The sequence below is a fragment of the Pleurodeles waltl genome, chromosome 6 (assembly GCF_031143425.1).
Source record: "Pleurodeles waltl isolate 20211129_DDA chromosome 6, aPleWal1.hap1.20221129, whole genome shotgun sequence".
Taxonomy (NCBI): domain Eukaryota; kingdom Metazoa; phylum Chordata; class Amphibia; order Caudata; family Salamandridae; genus Pleurodeles; species Pleurodeles waltl.
Genome location: NC_090445.1, coordinates 1,309,816,010 through 1,309,837,683, shown reverse-complemented (window position 1 = coordinate 1,309,837,683; position 21,674 = coordinate 1,309,816,010). Strand labels below are relative to the sequence as shown.

General features: G+C 44.0%; 1 protein-coding gene across 3 annotated transcripts in view; it reads left to right on the top strand.

Moving 5' to 3' along the window:
- GRID1 (glutamate ionotropic receptor delta type subunit 1) overlaps nucleotides 1–21,674 on the top strand; it is a 2,731,706-nt gene that overhangs the window by 713,019 nt on the left and 1,997,013 nt on the right. For all 3 annotated transcript variants that reach the window (XM_069240587.1, XM_069240588.1, XM_069240589.1), the window contains exon 3: nucleotides 17,541–17,825. In XM_069240587.1, coding sequence (XP_069096688.1) covers nucleotides 17,541–17,825 — 285 coding nt within the window. The remainder of the gene's footprint in view (nucleotides 1–17,540; nucleotides 17,826–21,674) is intronic.

The following is a 21,674-nucleotide window of genomic DNA, read 5'->3' as shown; positions in this document are numbered from 1 at the left end:
AGAGTGTTATTGTGGCAGAAATACCAGCATGAGCAAATGCGACACCCTCATGCGCTGCTTTGATGAGATCTAATCTCTGGTCTTGGTTGGGGATTGCCTGGTTTCCAACCCAGGTAATTGTGGCATAAGCAACATTGTGTGACTAATGTGGTAAGAGTAGCCAATAACATGTACTCCTACACGTTGGTGGGCCAGTGTATGTACTACATGGACACATGTTAGCTTATCCTTAATATCAGCCACCTTCCCCCACAGAATTCTGTGTTTTATGGTGTTCCCTTTAGAATCTCTAAATCTATTCAACTTCCACTGATTAAGACAATCATTGTAGGACTGTACGCAGTAGTATGAGTCACAGACAATCAGAGTGAGTAGTCCTGGGTCTGTGTGTTCTAGCACTAGTATAAGGTCCTTGAGTTCAGCCAGCTGGGCTGTGCAGTCCCCAAATTTCTGCATGTAGGTATTGTAAGGGTGGAGTACACCATCCTTCATCACTCTGCTTACGACTGAGCAGGCGGCTGAGTATTGATGTTTAGTACCTACGCCTGGTTGTGCCGAACCATCAGTGTAAATGACAGTCTGGTATCTGTCAAGTGGCAAGATGTCTAGATGTGCGAGGTATTCTTGTTCGTATTGGAGAAATTCTTGTGTCTGAAGTTTTGGATCAAAGATGTAATCAACATCCGTGGCAGTCAGGGAGGTTGCCCACTGAATCCAATATAGATATAATGCTTCAGCAGTGGGAACGCTAGCTTTGGTGACAGCTTTTAGGTCTGGCACTGGGGTAACGACAATAATGTGTTTCCCTTGGATAAGTACCCTCTCTTTGATGACAGCCATCTGTACTGCTGTTTGAATTTTTTCTGTAGGCGCAAAACAATGTTCTGCATAAGAGTATAAGTGTCATTTATATGCTATGGGTACTGTATCCCCTTCATTAAAGGTGACATAGGTAAACCCAATGGCACCAGGACTTATTCTGATGACCAAATTTGTTTTGTTATCACATGTGTATAAGTGTTTTGCTTCAAGCATGTCCTGTTGCAATCATCTAAGGATGCGCGTATGTTCTGTTGTCCAGTGTTTCTTGGAGAAATCTGGGCTCATTAAGTCATAGAGGGGCATATTTATACTCCGTTTGCGCCGAATTTGCATCGTTTTTTTCGACACAAATTCGACGCAAAACTAACTCCATATTTATACTTTGGCGTTAGACGCGTCTAGCGCCAAAGTTCATGGAGTTAGCGTCATTTTTTTGCGTGAACACCTTCCTTGCGTTAATGATATGCAAGGTAGGCGTTCCCGTCTTAAAAAATTACTCCGATGCATATGCGTCGTATTTATACTCCCGGGCAAAAATGACGCCCGGGAGTGGGCGGGTCTAAAAAACCCGCATTGGCGCCGGATTTTAGCGCCTGGGTCAGGGAAGGCGTTAAGGGACCTGTGGGCTCAGAATGAGCCCAGAGGTGCCCTCCCCTGCCCCCAGGGACACCCCCTGCCACCCTTGCCCACCCCAGGAGGACACCCAAGGATGGAGGGACCCACCCCAGGGACATTAAGGTAAGTCCAGGTAAGTATTTTTTTTTATTTTTTTTTGTGGCATAGGGGGGCCTGATTTGTGCCCCCCTACATGCCACTATGCCCAATGACCATGCCCAGGGGACAGAAGTCCCCTGGGCATGGCCATTGGGCAAGGTGGCATAACTCCTGTCTTTGCTAAGACAGGAGTCATTTCAATGGGGGATGGGCGTCGTAAAAAAATGGCGCAAATCGGATTGTGGCGATTTTTTTGCCTCAGCCTGACTTGCACCATTTGTGGACGCCCATACGCCATTTTCCCCCTACGCCGGCGCTGCCTGGTGTACGTCGTTTTTTTCAACGCACACCAGACAGCGCCGGCGGCTAACGCCGGCTAACGTCATTGAATAAATACTGCGCCCGCATGGCGCTTCAGAATGGCGTTAGCCGGCGCAAATTTTTTTGGCGCAAAACTGCGTTAGCGCAGTTTTGCGTCAAAAAGTATAAATATGGCCCAGAGTGTCTTCACATGTCGTGCACAATGAGGAATGTAAGTTCTGCCAAAATTAAAGAATTGATAGGTAATACATGGCAAAGAGAATGCTTGTCCCAACCTACATGATTGTGGTACAATGCAGGTGACTGCTCTAAAGCCCAGTTGACAGCAAGGTCTTGTTTTAAAGCTTCTGGAACAAAATCAGAGAAAGACGGCAAAATGACATCCTCCCCTTGTGGGAGCTTACGGACGTGCTCGGGTGGCCAGTCCCTCTCGACCAGCAGGTTATCACATCTAAGTTTAGCCCAGAATATCACACTAATGGTGCACTCTATGTCTCCCTCAATTTGGATTTTTAAATCATCAACCCTGTCAGGTGGGAGAACGCGCCCATCTGCAGTCTCGACTGCAATAAGGTTGCTAGCTCGTGTCCCACCCAGATGATATTTCAGACCCTGGTAACATATTGTGTCCACTGCCGTGCTGTCTACCAGTGTTACTGCCCACGTCTTGTGCTTCAGCAATGTTCTTGAGTATTCTGGCATTTTTAATTGACAGTGCTGCCCCCTTTTCTTTTTAAACTGTGGGGACTTGTCTTCTTATTTGTCTGAAGACTGTGGTGAGTCTTTTTTCTGTTTCACATATTCAGGATGTCGATCTGGATGGCCCCCTCTCTTGCTACGTGTGTCCGGTGCATCCTGAAAAGAACGAAAGGGACATGAACCAGTATATCTGTCAGGAGCTTTTAGATTTTCTCTATTTCTGAGAGTATATCTCCTGTCGAAGTTCTCAGTGTGCAGAGAATCCGCTCTCTGATTTTGTCTGTCTTTAAATTGTTTTTGGCTATCCCAGAGCTTTTTAGAACCCTCCTGTGCTTGTTTAGTACCGTCCTTAGTGATGGTACTCTGCAGTTCGGGCTTTTTGTGATTGGCTCCCAAACTATCCAATTAGATACTGATATAGGTGTCGGAAATAATTTTCGGTAGCTGTTTCTCCTGGTACAAATGTGGTATCTCTCGGAGCCGCTGGCGTATAGCCAGTGCTACCACTTCCCCCCTAATGTTACTGAGTATAATTGAGGAGACTGTGCCAAAGTTACACATAAGTTTCATCCCCAAAGGTAGGGCTGGAGCAGCCCCGTGCTCAGTCTGAACTTGTTTTAACACTTCTAGTAAATTGGCAAGTGTCGGGTTACCATGTGTGGTAGTATAAATTGCAGCGAAGACTGCACCCCGTGTGGTGCAGTCATCCACCGGGGGAAACATCCTGCAGGGCAAGCACATTGTAAGAATTCTATGTTTTTCCTGTGGTCCCGTATGGGAAAACACAGCTTCCAGCTGATTTGTTTTCTGGGCTATCCAGAACTTGCTTTTCTCTCATTCCATGGGCACTTTACCCATGATAGAATTGACTTTTTGTGGATTTATCCTAGTAGTAGCCAATTGGTAACCAGCAGGTGCTGGTGGTGCTGGACGCGCTAGTGTTGTGTTCAGAGTTCACATTACGAACTGAACAAGTTGTCTGTATTGTGTCACTAATTCAATGTATAGATTGCGCAGATCTGCTGCCTGCATGTTTTGTACACCTGAGTATGGTGTATATTGGCAAACATAGGCCAGGTTGGCCTGTCATTACCTAAGAGACCTAATCTTATGGGTTGTATTATGTGTGGTAGGGTGATATTAAACCAATTTTGATGTTCTTGATAAGTGATCGGTATTTCAAGATATTGGTATGCTTGGTACCGTAGTGGTACGTTAGCTATTCTGTATGTTTGGAATGTTAATGCAGTGTTGTCTTCCTCAGGAAAGGTAACTCAGGAATAGAATGTTGCTGTTTGATAAGCTTCATTAGCTTCTACTATGAATGTAACATCCCCGTCCTCATCTGATAAGCCATGTGCTATTGAGTGGAATGTTAATGAGTATCTAACATTTTCAGGAATGTCTATGGCATTAGCCCTTTTGTGTAATGGGAAAGAGAGATGTAACACCAAATAGGGAGAAAAGTCCTTTTGATAGTTCGAACTTGAACACCCTACAGCCCAGTTAGGTGCTCCCTATTCAGCTGAGGAGGATCTTCCCCAAGGCCATGGATGTCGCCATATAATGGTACTTAGGGTACCTGTTGTATGTGAGACAGTGATAGTCAGGGTTTCTGTAAATTAGTGCCTAAACACTTTCGTTGGTGGCACCATGTCGTAGTTTGACTTTCTCTAGGCAAGACTTCTGGTTTAAGATTACACTACTTATGTCTGTAGGCATCTATGCCAACCCTAAAACAAGTCACAACTGTCGTCCGAATCCTTCCGGCTCACAAGCATTACCTCACCAAAAACCCAAACAGTAAAAGGTGATTTGTGGCAGTCTTTACTCGTGGACTCAAGAGTACAACATCTAAGAGAGTGTTGTGATTAAAGGGAGATTACCCCTTTCTCACAACATGTCTCAGTCAAAAACCAGGCAATGAAGAGATGCAGTAAAGTTTGAAATAGGTTTTATTAACAAAACTGCAATCTACGATAAATTGCATGGGTGTCAATGATTAGGATAGTGAACAGTGCAAGAAACAGAATTGTAAAGACAAGATTCATCAATACAAAGACCCCTGGCATCTTGCAATAACTTAAAATGACATGACATATGAAATATGTCATAATACCCTAACATGATGAGGCTCCCTCTAACCTAAAGAGAACTAGGTGTGATAAACCTAATCTGCCAATGCCGCGTCCATGAGCAGAGCTCCTCCAACCCTCGTTACCTTGGAATGAGGTCTCTATATCAGGATCAGTGGGGACACGAAGACTGGGTCAGCATCAAGGCGACGTGCAGCATGGATAGCGTCGGTGGCACATGGTAGGAGTGGATAGCGTCGGTGGCACATGGTAGGAATCCATCTAAATATCTGTCTGCATGAGGTGCATTTATACAGATCTGATCGAACCCCTGACGTAGTACTGTTCCCAAACAATAGATAACAAGACATGGTTGGGGCAGCAAATATATAAACAATTCCCTCGAAAGCACAAAGTGAGAAAGTACCTAATGTGAATACCTACATCTTATCTATCGCTGGCGTTGATAGTGACGCCTTAGCAGAGTGGAACTGATAGCCTGAAACTAAAACATTGTCCTAACTAAAAACAGTGCAGCTATCTTAAAGATATAATTAAATAATTGTGCCATACCAGAGCAAGCTAAATAGGGTAAAAGTCACTAGGTGACGGGGGCACAGGTCTGCAAGCCAGAAGTCTAAGCTAACTCCTGCTTCTCATTAAAAGAAGATAGGATTCACTGCAGTACCACTTTTGGTGGTGCAAGAGCAATGCAACTCCCTTATAAATAAGGCACTTAGGGCTACGTTTAAAAAATGTGACGTTGTACCCAGTGCAGCGCCACTTTTCTTGGGCCCCTTAGCGTCCCCCTAACGCCACCACATGTGCGCCATATCTAAGCTACAGCACACCATGGCAGTAGTTAGGAACCTAGCATCATAATTTTTTACACTAGTTTGAGCTTTGCAGGATTAGCGTAAAAAATGTGTACGTTAATCCTGTGTAGCCCATTGGGGCCCATTGGAAACAATGGTGTGCCTCCTTTTAATGCCTGCTTTGGGCAGGCATTAAAAGTAGCAAAATAAATTATACATAGAAATATATTAGATTTCTTTGCAAAAAAAATTCACCCCCCCCCCCAGCGGGGGAACACCCCATTGCATACATTATGCCTGAGGCAGGCATAATGTAGTGCAAAGGGTTACAAAGTGGCACAATGCATGCATTGCATCACTTTGTAAATTTGGCATTGCAATTTTGGCCTCGTTGGGCCACATTAGCATAAAAAAGATGACGCTAATGTATCACTAGGAGGAACTATGGGCTCTTAAATCAGTCCCTTATTATCTAGAAAAATATGCCCATATCTATCAGCGATGCCCCTACCATTCATTTTTTTTTTTTTAAATGAGGATTTTTATAAAAGAATGCCTCATCAGAATGCAGTAACAGTACACAAACCGCTGCTGAAAGAAGGTGCAAGAGAGAAGGGAACTTTAAACGAATGAAAATAGAAACCCACACATTATTATAGAAAAGATTTTAAAAAGTACAACCACTTAGACAAATGAAGAGAGTGATGGTGAGAAATAAGACATTAAGAAATATAAATAACATAGAGGGCTAATGAGGAATATTGAGAAACTGTTACCAAAGAGAGAAGCTGAGAAAAGAATGGAAACTATGACAAAAGTGAGAAACAAGTAAAGACAGACCGTGACAAGTGAAAAGTAGTTGAATAAAAAGATAGGGGACTACAGAGCAGATTTCTGGAAAGTGGCGCTGCACCATGTGCAGCGCCACTTTCCATGTGCCCCTACGCACCGCCCTACCGCCACCATGTGTGCACCGTAAAATACGATGCACCATGGCGCAGGGTAGGAGGCAATAGTGTAATTTGCTTGACACTATTGATATACTCTGCAGGAGTAACGCCAAAATGCCCCCTTTGCATTACTCCTGAAGAGCACATAGGGGCCCATTGTAAAGAACTGAAGCCCCCTTCTAACGCCTGCTCTTGAGCAGGCATTGAAAATACCATAAAAAATGGTGTAAGGAAATCTTATAGATTTCCTTACGCAATTTTTCCGGCTCCCCTAATGGGGGAATGCCCCCTTTGTGACATTATGCCTGGTCCAGATAAATATAGCGCAAAGGATTACAGACTGGTGAAATGCTTGTAAAATGGTGCAGGTATTTCGGCCTCGTTGGGCCACATTAACGCAAAAAAATAATGACGTTATTGTGGCACAAGGTGGTGCTACGGCATTATAAATATGCCCTTAAGTGTATAGGCAAGCTTTGGAGGGAGAGAGGTGATAGTGTAGGAAAGAAAGAAATATTAAATGTGAAAAAGTAAGTGGTGAGAAATGTATAAAGGGAGATGAACGCAGGGAAGGAAGATGAAGAATACACATTAAAAGAGTAAGTAAGGACTTGTTAAGGAACAAATTGCTACTTCAGTACTTCAAAGTGAGGGTGAGACAGGGAGAAAGACAGAGAATTAATAAACAAGAGAGAAAGGTGAGGAGGGGTAGTAAAAAAGGGTCCAAAAGAACAATAAATATGTTCTTTTCATGAGAGTGAAATCTCTTAATGAAGGAAGAAGTTCCATCTGCCATGTTTATTGGATGACTTTAGTTCTTCAAAGAGCTTTTGTCACTACATAAGTACTGATTCAGGCTGTGGCAGATGAAGTGTAGTCCATCCGGGTGGCGGAGGAAATTACCTTCAATACCTTTATGCACTAATCTAGAGGTACCTACCGGTCCTGTGATCATCTCTGTATGTTGAAGGGAACCACCATCTTAAGCAGTTATGTTCATAATACTAAATATTTGGTGGAATGCCACTATCACTTTTGATGTCCAGCCATCAAACTTTTATCATTTTTTGTATTTCAGAAACAAATTCCCAAACTAGGATTTTATTTTTGAAATACAAAAAACATATGACCCCCGACATCCTGGACGTTTTCCCCTAGGGTGTGGGTAGTCATTATTTTTTTCTGTCCTTTCAGCCTGGGTTTCTCCTTGCAGTAATAGACAGAAAGAAAGAACATCACACCATCAAAACTAAATAAGGTGGTCAATATGCTGCTCTTCCTCTGATAGCCCCTTTCTCCATCAGGCCACCATTTGAAATTTTCTGTCCACAGAGACAACTGGAGTCTGAAAACAAAGAGCTTAAGGTCCATCCAACTTTAAATTAGATCGGCAAGCCAAGAGTGTTGAGGACAGCATTTGCGGTGGAGTACCCTGTCCACCAACCTATAAATCAAGCTTTTTTTTTGTTTTACTTACAATTCTTTGAACCATTCCTATGATGCATTTTTGATGCTGACAAATAAGAGGGCTAGTTTTTTAGTTTCTTAGTGCATCAGCCAGGCTTCCAGTAGTCAACTTTAGAAGTCGTAGTGGCTTATTTAGAGTGTTTAAGCTGATAAATGTATTCTCATTATTCTACAGAGGATGAAAAAGGGACATTATTTTCTGTTTCTCAGTCTGAAAAAAGTAGGTATTCAAAATCTGTTTTCAAGTCTGTGTAGTAGATGTAGCTTTATTAAAGCTGACATGTGGGTATCATCAACAGCTGCCAAAAGAACAAATCTAGAGAACAAGGCTAAGTCCACACGAATAGGAACTGACAGATCAGTCTGTTAGTCCTGTCTATGGTTTCTTGCATGATATAAAAGACTATTTTAGAATAGGGAAATATATTCCACCGGTCACCTAATGCACCTCTACTCTGCCTATTCTGAACTGGCACAAATGACTTATAATGTGTGAGATATTAATATTTTACACTTTAATTGTCATCTTGGTTTACTGGCACAAACATGGGCCGGGTTCAGGGTAGCAGGCTCTGTATCGATTATCAGTGAGCACAGAATTGACAGAGTACATGTGGCTGAGACCTGCTCAGCAGGCTAATGTTTACATGAGTAAGCGAACATTGAGAGTTTCAAAGCACGGAAAACAGAGGAAACCCAGTAGGCAGATGGAATTCGACATGCTTATGGCAAATCACTAGAAATACCACTTTTTCCTTTGTTCTCTATTGACCTTTCTCGGTGAACAGTCTTCTAAGCAGAAGGACAGAGTTGGTAAAAAAGAACAAGAGATGAAGATTTCATATGGCGGCCATCTTGCAGTGCTCATTAGGGACTCACAGGGTTGAGGGTCCTGCCACCAAAAGCAGCTTGGAAGGGAGTTAATAACTAGATTCTACTTGCTGGTTACTCCCAAAGATGCTCAGTGACAGTCACATCCTGAATTAAAATAGGATGGTAAGGCTCTAGATACTACCTCCAAAACTGCGAAATTGAGAGCAATACTGTGACACACGTTCTATTCTGCCTATAATTGCAGGGATCGCCTTACCGAAAATGCACCTGGTTTTGCAAACACTGCTGTTGGCAGCATCTAGTGTAACCTTTGTTTTGCTTGATTTTGTAAATGAAGACAACCAACTAAAGAGCTGGACTTTTCTGTGAAAATGTTTCTCCCTGTAGTGTTGGGGGCCCTAGGCCCTCATGCTACAATAAGGTTACAAGGATACAGTGGTAGCGGGTTACATAACTCGCTTCAGGGCATATGTGCGCCAGGCCTCTTTTATTGACAGGGTCACCTGATTGATGGCACCTGTGATGGATGGGTGTGAGGCAAGTGTGGAAGCCAGCCCTCAGCAGAGTGCTGGTGGAAACACTAGAACATGTCCAGCAGAACACTACATCCCTCCCAAACTTTATTGAAAGTCAATACAAACTAAGTCCAAACTGTGGGAGAGAAAACATCAGCTATAAACAATCACAGAGTTTTTTCAGGCAGTCTTCTGGACATGCTGCATGGTACAAGTACAGCTGGGCACTCAGCATCATGGCACGCCTGCCTTGTTTAACCAGACTGCTCTGGTTATAAATAGCAGTGCAGATGACGTCCAGATACTTCAGTCGCCTGTCCACGACATCACTGTTCGTTTGGAGACTGTTGGCCTGGGCTCCCGGTGTCAAAGTCTATGTACAAAGTTTGATGCTAGTGCATCAGGAGCAATGGGGAGTCCACTTTAAGAATCTCTGGAAGGCATTCGATCTCTAGGGATGGCACACCTCCAAAGACTGCGGATGACCTTGATGAAGAAGCGTTGTCCGTGAAGGCCTGGTGCATCCCGACATGCTTTGGCAGAGCAGCGTCATGCGTCCCTCCCGTGCCAGAACTCCATCAGACAGGAGTCTCCTTGAGGCCCTTTAGCGGACTGCCATGGGACACTGTGGACTGAGCCGGGTCTAAAGAAGGCCAAGCTAAGTAGTCCCTGAGGAACTTCTCAAAGTACCACATCCTAGTCGTGCATGGAGCCACAAGGGGGGTTGTAGCAGGGTTGGTGTGCTCAGGCCATCAGGACTGAGGTACTTTGGCCTTAGTGCAATAGTCTTTGCGTGAACAGTCTCTGTCTGTGACCTCCGTGCTTCCCAGTGCCTGTTGTGGAGCTACCTCAGACACATCTCCCATGGCAGCTGGGAAGCGTGGGGCCTGGATACGTTTTACGCATGCTGGCAGCTTACAGTTGGTCAACCCGGGGAGCTGTCTCCAGTGACGTCTGTTCACCCTGGTGGCTGGCTTGTGGTGATGGGGGCCCTCTTGTCTGCTAGCACGAGTCCTCAGTCCTATCGCACTCCTCTTTCACTTGCGCACCTGTGGTGGTGTTGATCTTCGGTCTGACTGGTCTGTCACACCCTTTCTCTCTTCACCCATTGACGTGGTGGCATCAGGCCACGTGCTTCTCTCCTCCTCGATGTGGTGGCGCACCACAGGTTGCAATGCACCACACAGACCTTTTGCTCCACCTCTGCCAGTGCATCTTGCTCTGTCACAGCCTCTCGCAAGCTGAGCCCTGCCGGTAGGACTTGATCTGCTCTTCTCGCAGACCTATTGCAGGGCTGGTCCATTCCGGGATCACTTTGGTGGACTGCTCCGTGACTGGAGGGTCACTGTTTCTCTGTCTTCACTTAAGGGCGCCACTCTTGCGCCTCAAGATTGCGCTGTCACAGCTCTCGCTCCTGCCTCCATCTGCTTGGCAGTGTTGTTCAGTACTGCTGACCTACTGTACGATGGGCCAATGGTGGCCATCTTGTGCTGTGGTGTGGCCTGCTAGCGAGGACTCTTCTCCCTGGCATTGCATCACGCTGTCAGAGGGCTCACTATCTCTTGGGCTCCTGCCCTTGTTGCCAGGTTCGCTGGTGCGGCCCTATGCGCGCCTCTGACATTGTCTCTTTCCTTCTCCAGGGCAGCCCTAGGCTGGCGCCTGGCCTACCCATACTCCTGGCTTGCGGTGACGTCCTTCACCGCTGGGGGCATGTGGCGCTGTCTTCCCATTAGTGGCAGTGGCAGATGACCTCTAGGGGCTGCGCGGGCCATGCGTGTTGTCCTTGTTCGCCAAGTGCGGCATACAGCCTCCCTAGGCTTTTGCTGCTTGGCTGGGGAGGCTTTGGGCATCTGTGGCAGGCTTTCTTTTTGCTGTGCAGTGGTTGCACATCTCCCTGCTCCTCTTGTGCAATCACTGTCCGTGGGCACTGCTGCTGCCCTTTCACCTGTGGGCACCGCAGCTATCTTGGTGCCGCAAGTAAGTTTGTTTTATCCAAAGCTTATTTTATTTTGAAAATACAAAAAAGGTGCACTGACTCTCTCTGGCCACTAGATGTAACTGTGGTGTTGTTTACAGGCCAAGGCAGCCTTTTCTCAGACTGTGGGCCTTGTTGGTGGATGCCGGTGATTGTAATCACTGGTGGTCGGTGCCGCAGGTCACCTCTGCAGGTAAGTGCAGTTTTTTTCTTTTACAAAATCTCTCTTGCTGGTTGGGGCAAGATCACGGGACACAGCAGGTTGGTTGGGAATGCTGTCTCCTTTTGTTTTCAGATGGCCGGGGCACTGCAGCCATTTAGAATAAGGCAGGAGAGGCTATTTCCCACTTCGCTGTGGACGCAGTCAGTTTGCCCACATAGGGACTTGAGGAGCAGAAAACGGACGGTAAGTAGCACTGTCGTCACCTTGCGATGCCGCAGCAGTCTTATTTTGATTTCGAGACATGGCAGTTTATGTGTCGGTACTGCTTTTACCGGACTGGGGGCATTCCTTCATGTGCAGCTTCCTTCCCTCTGGTGACAGCAGCTTTTCCTTTAAGAGTGTGCAGCATTCAGCGCACGTCCTTCCTTTTCTTTAGCTCTGGGTCTCTGCATGCAGGCAAGAATAGGGGTTCCTCTGTACTGTTATGGTGCCCTCAAGGCATGGTACTGTGTTTGTGGGCTGCAACACTTCACCTTCCCCAGGATACAGATGGCGGCATGCAGGGAGTTAGATTACCCATGCCGGCTCAGCGTGGGAGCAGCATGCTTCGCATTGGTGAGGGGGGCCTACGCAGGCTGTAGCAAGTCCCCCTTTCGCAGGTCTCCCTTACACACTGCTGCTCCTCACCTTTTCGCCACTGGGACTAGATCACAGCCTGTGGGCAATGGATGGTCTTTTCCGCTTCGAGGGGGGGGAAATACCGGTCGGTAGCAACTTCACCGCTGGGGCTTCACCAGCAGTGTCCAGTGGTGTCTGCACAGGGTGCCCATCTTGTCTCCCAGCACCAGTGGCTGTGGGTGAGGGGTACCTTTAGACACAGGCATTGCTTTTCCACATGACAAAGAGCAAAACTCCTGCTAGCGCGCATGTGGGATCAGACTCACTTGCCGCCATGAGAGTGTTAGGGGCCCTAGGACCTTATGGTGGAATAAGGTGACAAAGAGACAGTGGTAGTGGGTTGGTTGCATAACTGGCTTCAGGGCAAGTGCGCCCGGCCTTTTTTATTGGCAGGGTCACCTGACTGGTGACGCCTGCGATGGATGTGTGTGGGGCGAGTGTGAAAGCCAGCCCTCAGCAAAGTGGCTGGTGGAAACACTAGAACGTGTCCACCAGGACACTATACTCCCTATGTACATTATTGTAAGTTCACAAATTTGCAGTAGTTAGTAAATTAAGTAGCATGATTCAGCAGCTAATTCTATTTTTCAAAACTAGTGAATCTGAAGTTTAAACCGGTGCTTGCTTTGCAGGTCACAATTTCAAATAGGTTTCAGTAAATATTAGTTGGATGGTGATATTACACTTCTCATGCACTAGGTAATGCAAACTATGAATGAGCTGCTTTGAGAGCTTTGAGAAGTCATGTCAAGCCAATATCTCTACTCGATGACTGCTTTTCTTGGATGATCACTTGAGCCAGTCCTTGTTTATCACTAGCCAACAATGCACTGCATTCTGGGACTTGTAGTTTTAGAATTAGAAAATCCCCGGACCCAGTCTATAAGAGTACTGTTGAAACCAACAGGTTTTCTGTTGGGTCTTCGATCTGGTGTGTGCAGCAGAGTTGTTACAACTGTACTGCGAGGAGATAACTGCTTTCTTACAAGGTCTCTTGTTATCTGTGCCTTTTTCCATGAGTCCCCTGGGAGTGGGCAGCACGGATTTGTGGGTTGGAATCCCGTTATTATTGAAGGCAAGGATAGTAATAGATAAGAACAACTAGAGCAACGAAGACTCCTTCTGCTCAGCCATAGTAGGTAGGTTCTCACTTCCACTGTACGAGGCAATATACTATATAGTAAAAGTGCTTGTACGTTTATAATTCGACATTTTTTTGCGAGGCTTGTTCTATCGCTAGATGTATTCTGAAGTAGTGCTGTCATTCCACATTATTGCACCCTGTCAAGATTTTTTTTGTCTCTTTATACAGATTTCTGCCACTGTAGAGGTGGGGGGGCGCAGGAGAGGACATTTATTTTAGACTTCGAAAATTTAAATGACTAATAGTAGTATTTATTTAATCAGGAAGGTGACGCACACCAAGTCTACACTGTCTTCTTGTCATAAGTGAAAGGGATGGTAATTTCTTACACATGACTTCATTTTGATTTTCTTCTCCATACCCAAAGTTAAAAGAACTTATTATCTAGTTCATCATATAAACTATCATTGTACCGTTTCCTGCTATTACGTTGTCAATCTATGTCAGCAAATAAAGCACTTACACATTAGTTTGATAATCTATCTATCTAGCTATCTCCTTGCCTCGCTACTTCTCACACTGTCTCATTTCCATCCATCATCCATTCATCCATTTTTCTTTTCTTTCTTGGTCTCTCTATCTTTGCATATATTTACGTCAATCCAAACATCTCCATAAGTTTGCATCTTCTGAAAATAGCTATAGCACAGGACTTCAGTAAATTTAAAAATATTAGTAATACAGTATAACTTATTCTGTAAAAGGGTGCCACAAATCGCAAGCAGGAAAAAGTGCAGCTACGTACTGTGATGCAGTTGCTGTTCACAAAAAGACTTATATAAAAATAGAAACTGTGTTTTTCCTTGGATGTTCTTTGCCCATTAAAGAGCAACATCCTTCTGCAGCAAGTAAACTCAAGCATCAGTGTTTGGGGTTAAAGAAATGTCCTACCGCACACACACAATTAGTCCCACTCTTATCATCAGTCTGTATTTAAGGAGTGCTGTCAGTCCTGGCATCCTGGGCATGGTTTTCCTCCTAACTTTTTGCCTTCTGAGCACCTGTTTTGCTGACTTCATTTCTGCTGGCTTTAGGGTTCTGTGCACTTTACCACTGCTAACCAGTGCTAAAGCGCTTGTGCTCTCCCCTTAAACATGGAGGCTACAGCCTGTCTCTAAGTCACATGAGTGGGTGTAGTCGGCAGTTGTGCTTTGTGTTTACCTCACAGACAGTCACACACAATAGGGAGCTTAGGTGTGCCTGTACAGGCCATTCTTCTTGCCTGGGTGAGAAGGACGGAACCTGCATGTGTTAAACCCAAAACCCAAGAGTAACTCTAAAGGCTATTTGGTGGGCCTCCTGACTAGAGAATCAGGGACAGAAGGCTCCAACAACCTCAAACCCAGCACCTGAACACTACCATCTGTGAGTACCAGGACAAATGGTGCCACTTCAGTCCTGGACCCCTGGAAGTGCCTATGTTGCTCTGCCAGTCTCTGTGGACCCAGTATAACCAACACATCTCCTTTGCTGTGCGGTGCAATCCTGAGCAGAACTGACACATCTTTGCAGTTGTGTGGATCGGACCTGTCTCAAAGACCCGCATTGCATCAGAGGCTCGCAACCTCTTTGGACCCTCCGCTGCATGCTAAATCCTCAGTGCAGGCCCTCAAATCCCACATTGACAGCCGCCTTGATGACAATAATAGACTCTGCACCGTAGACTCAGAGCTTCTTGGAACAGATGCATCACCCAGACTGCGTGATGCATCCTCAACCCCGGACTTTGCATCCTAAGCCCTTGTCAACAGGATCCTCAATGATGATGCAGGACCTCACATTGCATCCTCACCGCACCTCAGAAAAGAATGCACTGCTTTGGCATGATGCATCTTTCATGCAGATCTAGTAGTGGCTGGTGGCAGGAAAGGGTGCAGGGAGCGCGTAAAGTGAGGGGGAACGGGCAGCAGTGCATGGAGCAGAGGGGACGGGGCAACAAAAAAACATAAACAAACTTACCTCCTGCCTCTGTTTCCTGCTCAACCAGCAGCCTCTCGTCTTCTTCGTCCCTCCCCAACCAATCCCGATGCTTCTCTCATACTGTTACACAGCACAAAAGTAGTGCCGGGATTGGCCTGAGCGGGCAGAAATGCTGCTGAGGGATGGAGTGGGACACTGCGCTTTGTCTTCACTCGGCTGTGAAACACAGCTGGGTGGAGAGTTTTAAGTGTGCATGTCAGTTTGTCCAACTTTGAATCACCAGCCAAACTGACATGCACATTTAGAAGCGCACCACCACTTCTCCTTCACTTGTTGATGTGGAGGAGGCTGGCCCCACCCTTCCCTACGAAAGCAGAAATATAAAGGGAGGATAAAATATTTTTATTCTCCCTCTATTTTCTGCTTTCACCAGCAGGGCAATGCTCCTCTACCATAGCGGAGGGGCCACCCCTGCACGGATCATCACAACACTCTGCAAACCAGAATGTAAGGTACTTTGTTCAGCTAGTCTAACTGAGTCCCTGTAGCTGGCTCACATTCCATCGTGGTTGGCCTGAACTTGTGACTTTGTCCCAGACCGGCATGACTAGATTTCCCCAGTTAGAACTTTGTGATTTTTAGCTTAATTTTTACTGAAATATTTACAATAGTATATCTCCAGTTCTACTAATTGGTTTATTGTTTTTTTTGGGCTTGTTTTATTTAATAAACAATTCTCTATATTTCTAATCTGATGAGGGACCTTTTTTGTATGCTGTTTTCACTTTATTACTATTTGAAGTGTTGCACACATACTTCATACATTGCCTCTGAGTTAAGCCTGACTGTTCTGTGGTGAGCTACCACGGGTTTGAGCACTGGTTAATTTAAGGTTGGCTTTGCCTCACCCCAATAAGGATTGTGTTTGCTGTTGACCAAGGCTGACTCCCCCAGTCATCCCACAACACAATTCCTTACATTGGTCATCTGTGGTGAGGATTTGGACTTGTGCTTGTGCAGTGCCATACAGGGAGGTCTGGGCAGGCCACCATGGAAGCCTACACTGTGGCCCAGCTCAAGGAGTTCTGCAAGGACAGGTGACCTCTAGCAAAGGAAGGTTGAGCTCCAAATGGTGCTGAGGGCCTTGGCGGAATCCCACCAGTCACTGGTTGGAGCTACAGAGGGAGATGATGAGGAGATACTTAGGGGTATATTTGTTAACATTTTGTGCCATGTTTGCATCATAAAAGGGACACAAATCGACCCAAAATATTTTAATCTATTTACATATTTTGCACTGGAATATCTCTTGAAAGTAAAGCAAAGCAGTGCATAGCACTGCTTTGCATTGCTTAGCACCAAGGGGGCATTCCATGGGTGGTGCATGGGAATTCCATTGCAACCACCCAAGGTTTTTGATGCATAAAAAAATAGCGCCCATTCCAATGAGGCACTATCACAGAGAAATGCTTTTATTTCCCCTTTCTTTTCCAAATTTGCAGGTGTGCTGCACTGTACAGAATACATACAAAATGAGAAAAGTTGAAAAGGTAGTCTAAGCATAGTACATCGTACTGGAAGGACATCCTTCCAGTACATATAGGGGGTTATTCTAACTTTGGAGGAGGTGTTAATCCGTCCCAAAAGTGACGGAAAAGTGACGGATTTACCACCAGCCGTATTACGAGTCCATTATATCCTATGGAACTCGTAATACGGCTGGTGGTATATCCGTCACTTTACCGTCACTTTTGGGACGGATTAACACTCCTCCAAAGTTAGAATAACCCCCACAATTTGCTAGACTCACACAGGCACCCTTGGTTTATGTTGAAAAGATGTGTGCATGGCTCAGGGCAGTAAACTTCTGTGCCGGTGCTAGGGTGAAGGGAGGAGAGGGCAATATTTCTGTAAATGTGGCGCTCTTCTGCCCTCTCCTTCTGACACAGCGCAGTGCAGCGCAGCATTTTTGCCTGCTTGACAATTTAGTAAATCTGTGCCTTAATTTTGTATTAGAAGATTGCTAAACATGGGTTATAATTTCTGTCTCTTTATCTCACTTTGTGGGTACTTTTTCATCACTGCTATCTCTCTCTGTCACAGGTTTTCTATTTAGCCTCCTTTCTTACTCCCTGTTCTACCTTTCTCCCACCTCCTCTGGATCAACCTCTAGTAACGAAACCAGTGCCAGGTCCGGGCACCTACAACCACAGTCTAAATTCGGCCGTGGTATATATGGCATGTCTGTATACACAACACAGGTTGTCTCATTGATCTCTTTTTTTATGCTTTCTAGGATCAATCTCACTAGATTCTTGCCAGAATATTGTATTAAATTAGTAGAAGGAAATACAATGTTTGACTCTTCTGCACTCTCAGTAAGATCTGCTGGATGCCCCTTTTACTGACTGCTTGGTAACCCTGGCCTTGTGTTCTTCTTCTTTGCAGCCTGTGACCTGATGACACAGGGGATCTTAGCCTTAGTGACGTCCACTGGTTGTGCCTCAGCAAATGCCCTGCAGTCCTTGACAGACGCAATGCACATCCCCCACCTCTTCGTGCAACGCCACACAGGAGGGTCCCCGCGCACTGTCTGCCACTTTAACCCCAGCCTGGAAGGGGAGGAGTACACCTTAGCTGCTCGACCACCAGTCCGCCTCAACGATGTCATGCTGAAGCTTGTCACTGAGCTGCGGTGGCAGAAATTCATCGTCTTTTACGACAGCGATTATGGTGAGTCACTGGGAAGTGAATCAACATGAACCTCGTTGCCTCCTTCGCCGCTGTGGAAAAAGAATCCTTTGTGTTGCTTCTGCTTTGTGCTGCTGTTACTTTCTGCTTGTGAAGTTTTGCCATGCGCGCCGGGTTCAGGATCTGGGTGAATATTGCTGTTTGAAATACGGCCGAGAGATAGACTCCACATAGCGTTAGGTAGCACTTGATGCTCAGCAGTCGCTTCTTATCATGACAGCTGACGCTTGACTCATCTCGCAGGGTTTTCATAAAATATTAATAACCCATTGACAGTGATGGGCAGAGCACCTGTGGGATATATGAAAGACTTCAGAACCACCAGTGACTTCTTTAATGCTCAACATTTCAAAGTGATTTTGAATGCACATATCTTGACATCATGAATTTTTAGCATCTACGTTTTTGCGCACTTTCTTTTGTTTTCCCATATGTATGGTATACATGAATACTTAACATTGTGTCGGTTTAACAGGCTTGCAGGTGAGCTTTTGTCATTCATAGATACTATTATGCTGATCATTTGGACTGCCTTGCAACATAAACGATTTTTGTCGATAAAAAGTTTACCTTCCTTTAGCGCTTATTTACGGATTTTCAAGGAAACAAGTAAAGTTGAGACTACGGTGTGATCTATCACTAGAAGCCTATTTTACAGGCCCTAAAATTGAATGCCCACATGTATTAGCTGCTCCACAGAAATATGATTAATAACCTTTCCTAACTGTTTACCACAAAAATATGAACATAAGAACAATACATTGTCTTAGGCTCATTAAAAAGGCAGTGTTCTGCCGTTTTCCAATGTGGGTGCTACTGTTGCCAAATTTAATGATGCACGAGGTATCAAAATCGAAAGGATGAAATACTTATTTAGCCATTCGAGTATTCAAGGTTATAATTTAAAGATCACTACGTTCCGAATCGAACAGTACATGTTCTATGCTATGCTGGTTGCATAGGGATTCCCGTGCAATCAGAAGTAGTATTTTCTGATGAATCACATATTTTTGCAATAGAAACTCAGCTAGCTCAATCTCGAACACCAACATATGAGAAACACGGTTCTACTACTACTCCTACTTACTCGTACTTACTACTACTTCTATTACTACTACTACTACTACTAATAATAATAATAATGATAATAATAATCATGATAATATTAATAGTAATAATATACAAACAATAGCACTGCATCGGCCCCCTTTGATAAACCCAGACAGTAAGGATATAACATCCCAAGTACATGGACAAAATGGTTGCAAAACCTTACTCCAAAGACAACTTTAATTCGGTGTGATATTATTTTGTAAAAAAAGCGAAAATGAAACGACAGAGTAAATATTAGATCAATGAAAGAGGTAATAATTGAGCAAAGAAAACGTGATGAACCATTTTACAGTTTATGGTCTGACCCGTCTCTTACCTTCTGTGAATTAACTGTACTGAAAACTTAGCAGTCACCATGGGCACCCTTTCACCATACTTAACTTATTGCTTTCCACAAAAGGTGCATCGTAGTTTGAATTCATGTAAGAACACTAGCACTTCACGACAAATAAAAACAATCTAAATGAATGAGCAGTCACCTCTTCTCTTCCAGCTGTTAGCCTGAAGAACAACATCTTTCATTGTGTGGTCAAAGCGTAACCAAACAGGGCAGCAACTGAACAATATAATTTTACTGCTTTTATTGATGGATCTGCACGTCTTTGCCTCTATACACTGTATGTATATGTGCTTATCATCTTATTAGCACAGATTTTCTTATGAGTGTGCTCTTGGTGTTGGTTCTCTGAGAAACTCCGGACGTTTTAACATTTTACTGTGTTTTGTTTGCTTATGGATACAAAAAGTCGAGTGGTCCACTATAAAAGGTGACCCTTGATATTTCCGCTTAATAGAGAGAAACACTTCAGTGTTTGGTGCGTGAACTCCCGTAGATTTCCCTCACTTCGTTCCTCTTCTTACTTGTAGGGGTATACATGGCCCAACACTTTTGCACCCCAAAGTTTGTCTGAGGATTTGCACCTTCATTTGGGTAATGGAAGAATAGCTTGTCTTTGCCATTTGGAATATTGGAATGTTGGAAGTTTCATTCATGACAAGAGAGTGGCCAATGGTGGAGGGGCACTTGCAGTTAGGTATTGACCAAGATGGATTCAGAGGGTCGTACTTCGTCCCTGTCAATACCTAACTGGGAGAGCCCTCCATGTTAGGTAATATTGCTCATCTAAATCAGGCCCTTAAAATCTTGGTGAGAGTCACAAATTGTTATTTCAATGCTGTGTTTTGTCATGGGATTACATAGGTGGAAGGTTACAAGAAGCAGAGCTGTTGAATTACTTTTGATTATAAAGGCCCACCATTTTCCCATTTGAATGCTTTGTAGTGTCGGCCTGGGAGTGAGACTTTGAAAAATGTGTATATAGAAAGAGTATTAATAGACTGTAGCCGCAATATAAACCATTTGTGATTTAATTATGTGAAAAACGCTGGCCCTCTTTTGAGATTTGATGCACCATGTTGTAGAGAAAATTGTTTTCTCACATGATTTTTTCATGAAAATATTGGTAAATTCCTCAGAAACTAAAAGGGTGACATATTTTCTATTAGTTCGCAAATGACATTTAATGTTCTTCCTGTCCTCTCATATCCAGTTAGAAACTTTTAATTCTTGAAGATGTTCTAGGCCTTTTTGGGGAAAATCTGATATTATGCCTACAGTAATCCTTTCATTTGGAATTAATTCGGCGAGGTGGAAATTTAATGTCCTTCGACCATACAGCATATTGCAAATGTGACAAGGCATATGCTTTACCATTATTGTCACCAGGATGAAAATGAACAATGAAATCGTAGTCACAAAATAATTGACCCACATTAACTGTCTATGATAATCCTTTGATTGACTTGAGTAACTGTAGATTCTTGTGATGGGATATCACAAAAACCATATATTTGGCTTCTATCAAATAATGTTGCCATTCTTCAAACGCTACTTTAACAATTAACAACTTCTTATCAGCAACTGTATATTGTGCCTTCTGCAGAAGACAGCTTACAAGGCAAAAAGACTATTGTAAGTATCAAATTAGTAAGAGGATTTTACTTAACAAGATTGCCCCAATGGCCTGTGCTGTAAATGGTGATAGGGTATCTGGATGTTGCAAAATAGGGTCGAAAGGGCTTTTTTTCTTCAATTACATGAAGCCACATTCAAATTCAGGTTCCCAGGCAATCTTAGCACCTGTGCATAATAACCTAGTTATGGAAGTTATGATCACCGACAAATGGTCAATGAAACAATGATAAAATATGTTTAAATATCTGAAGACCTTATATTGCTTCAACGTTTTTCTGTGTTTATGACTTGAACCCATATAAAATCCTTCAGGAGAAAAAAAACAATCCACAGAATTCCATCTTTTACTAAGAAACTCACAGTTCTTGATCTCACCAAATAGATATCCTTTAGACAAAAGAGAATGAACATGTCAACTAGGTTTTTCTTCCATCTTAGAATAACTTAAAATGTAATCTAAATATACCACTGTACATACATCAATAAATTCATGAAGAACTTCATTGATAAAAAAAATTTAAAAAGCAGTTGGGGCATTGCATAATCTAGGTAGCATAACCTGATCCACAAATATGCCAAATCTTTTTCAAAAAGTGGTTTTCCACCCATCCTTCTGTCAGCCTCTGATATGATAAGGCTCCCTCAGATCTAACTTACTACACATAGTTGCAAACTTATGGTCATCCAATAATAGTGAAATCAGAGGCAAAGGATGTTTTTCCTGACAGTAAGTACTCTATAAT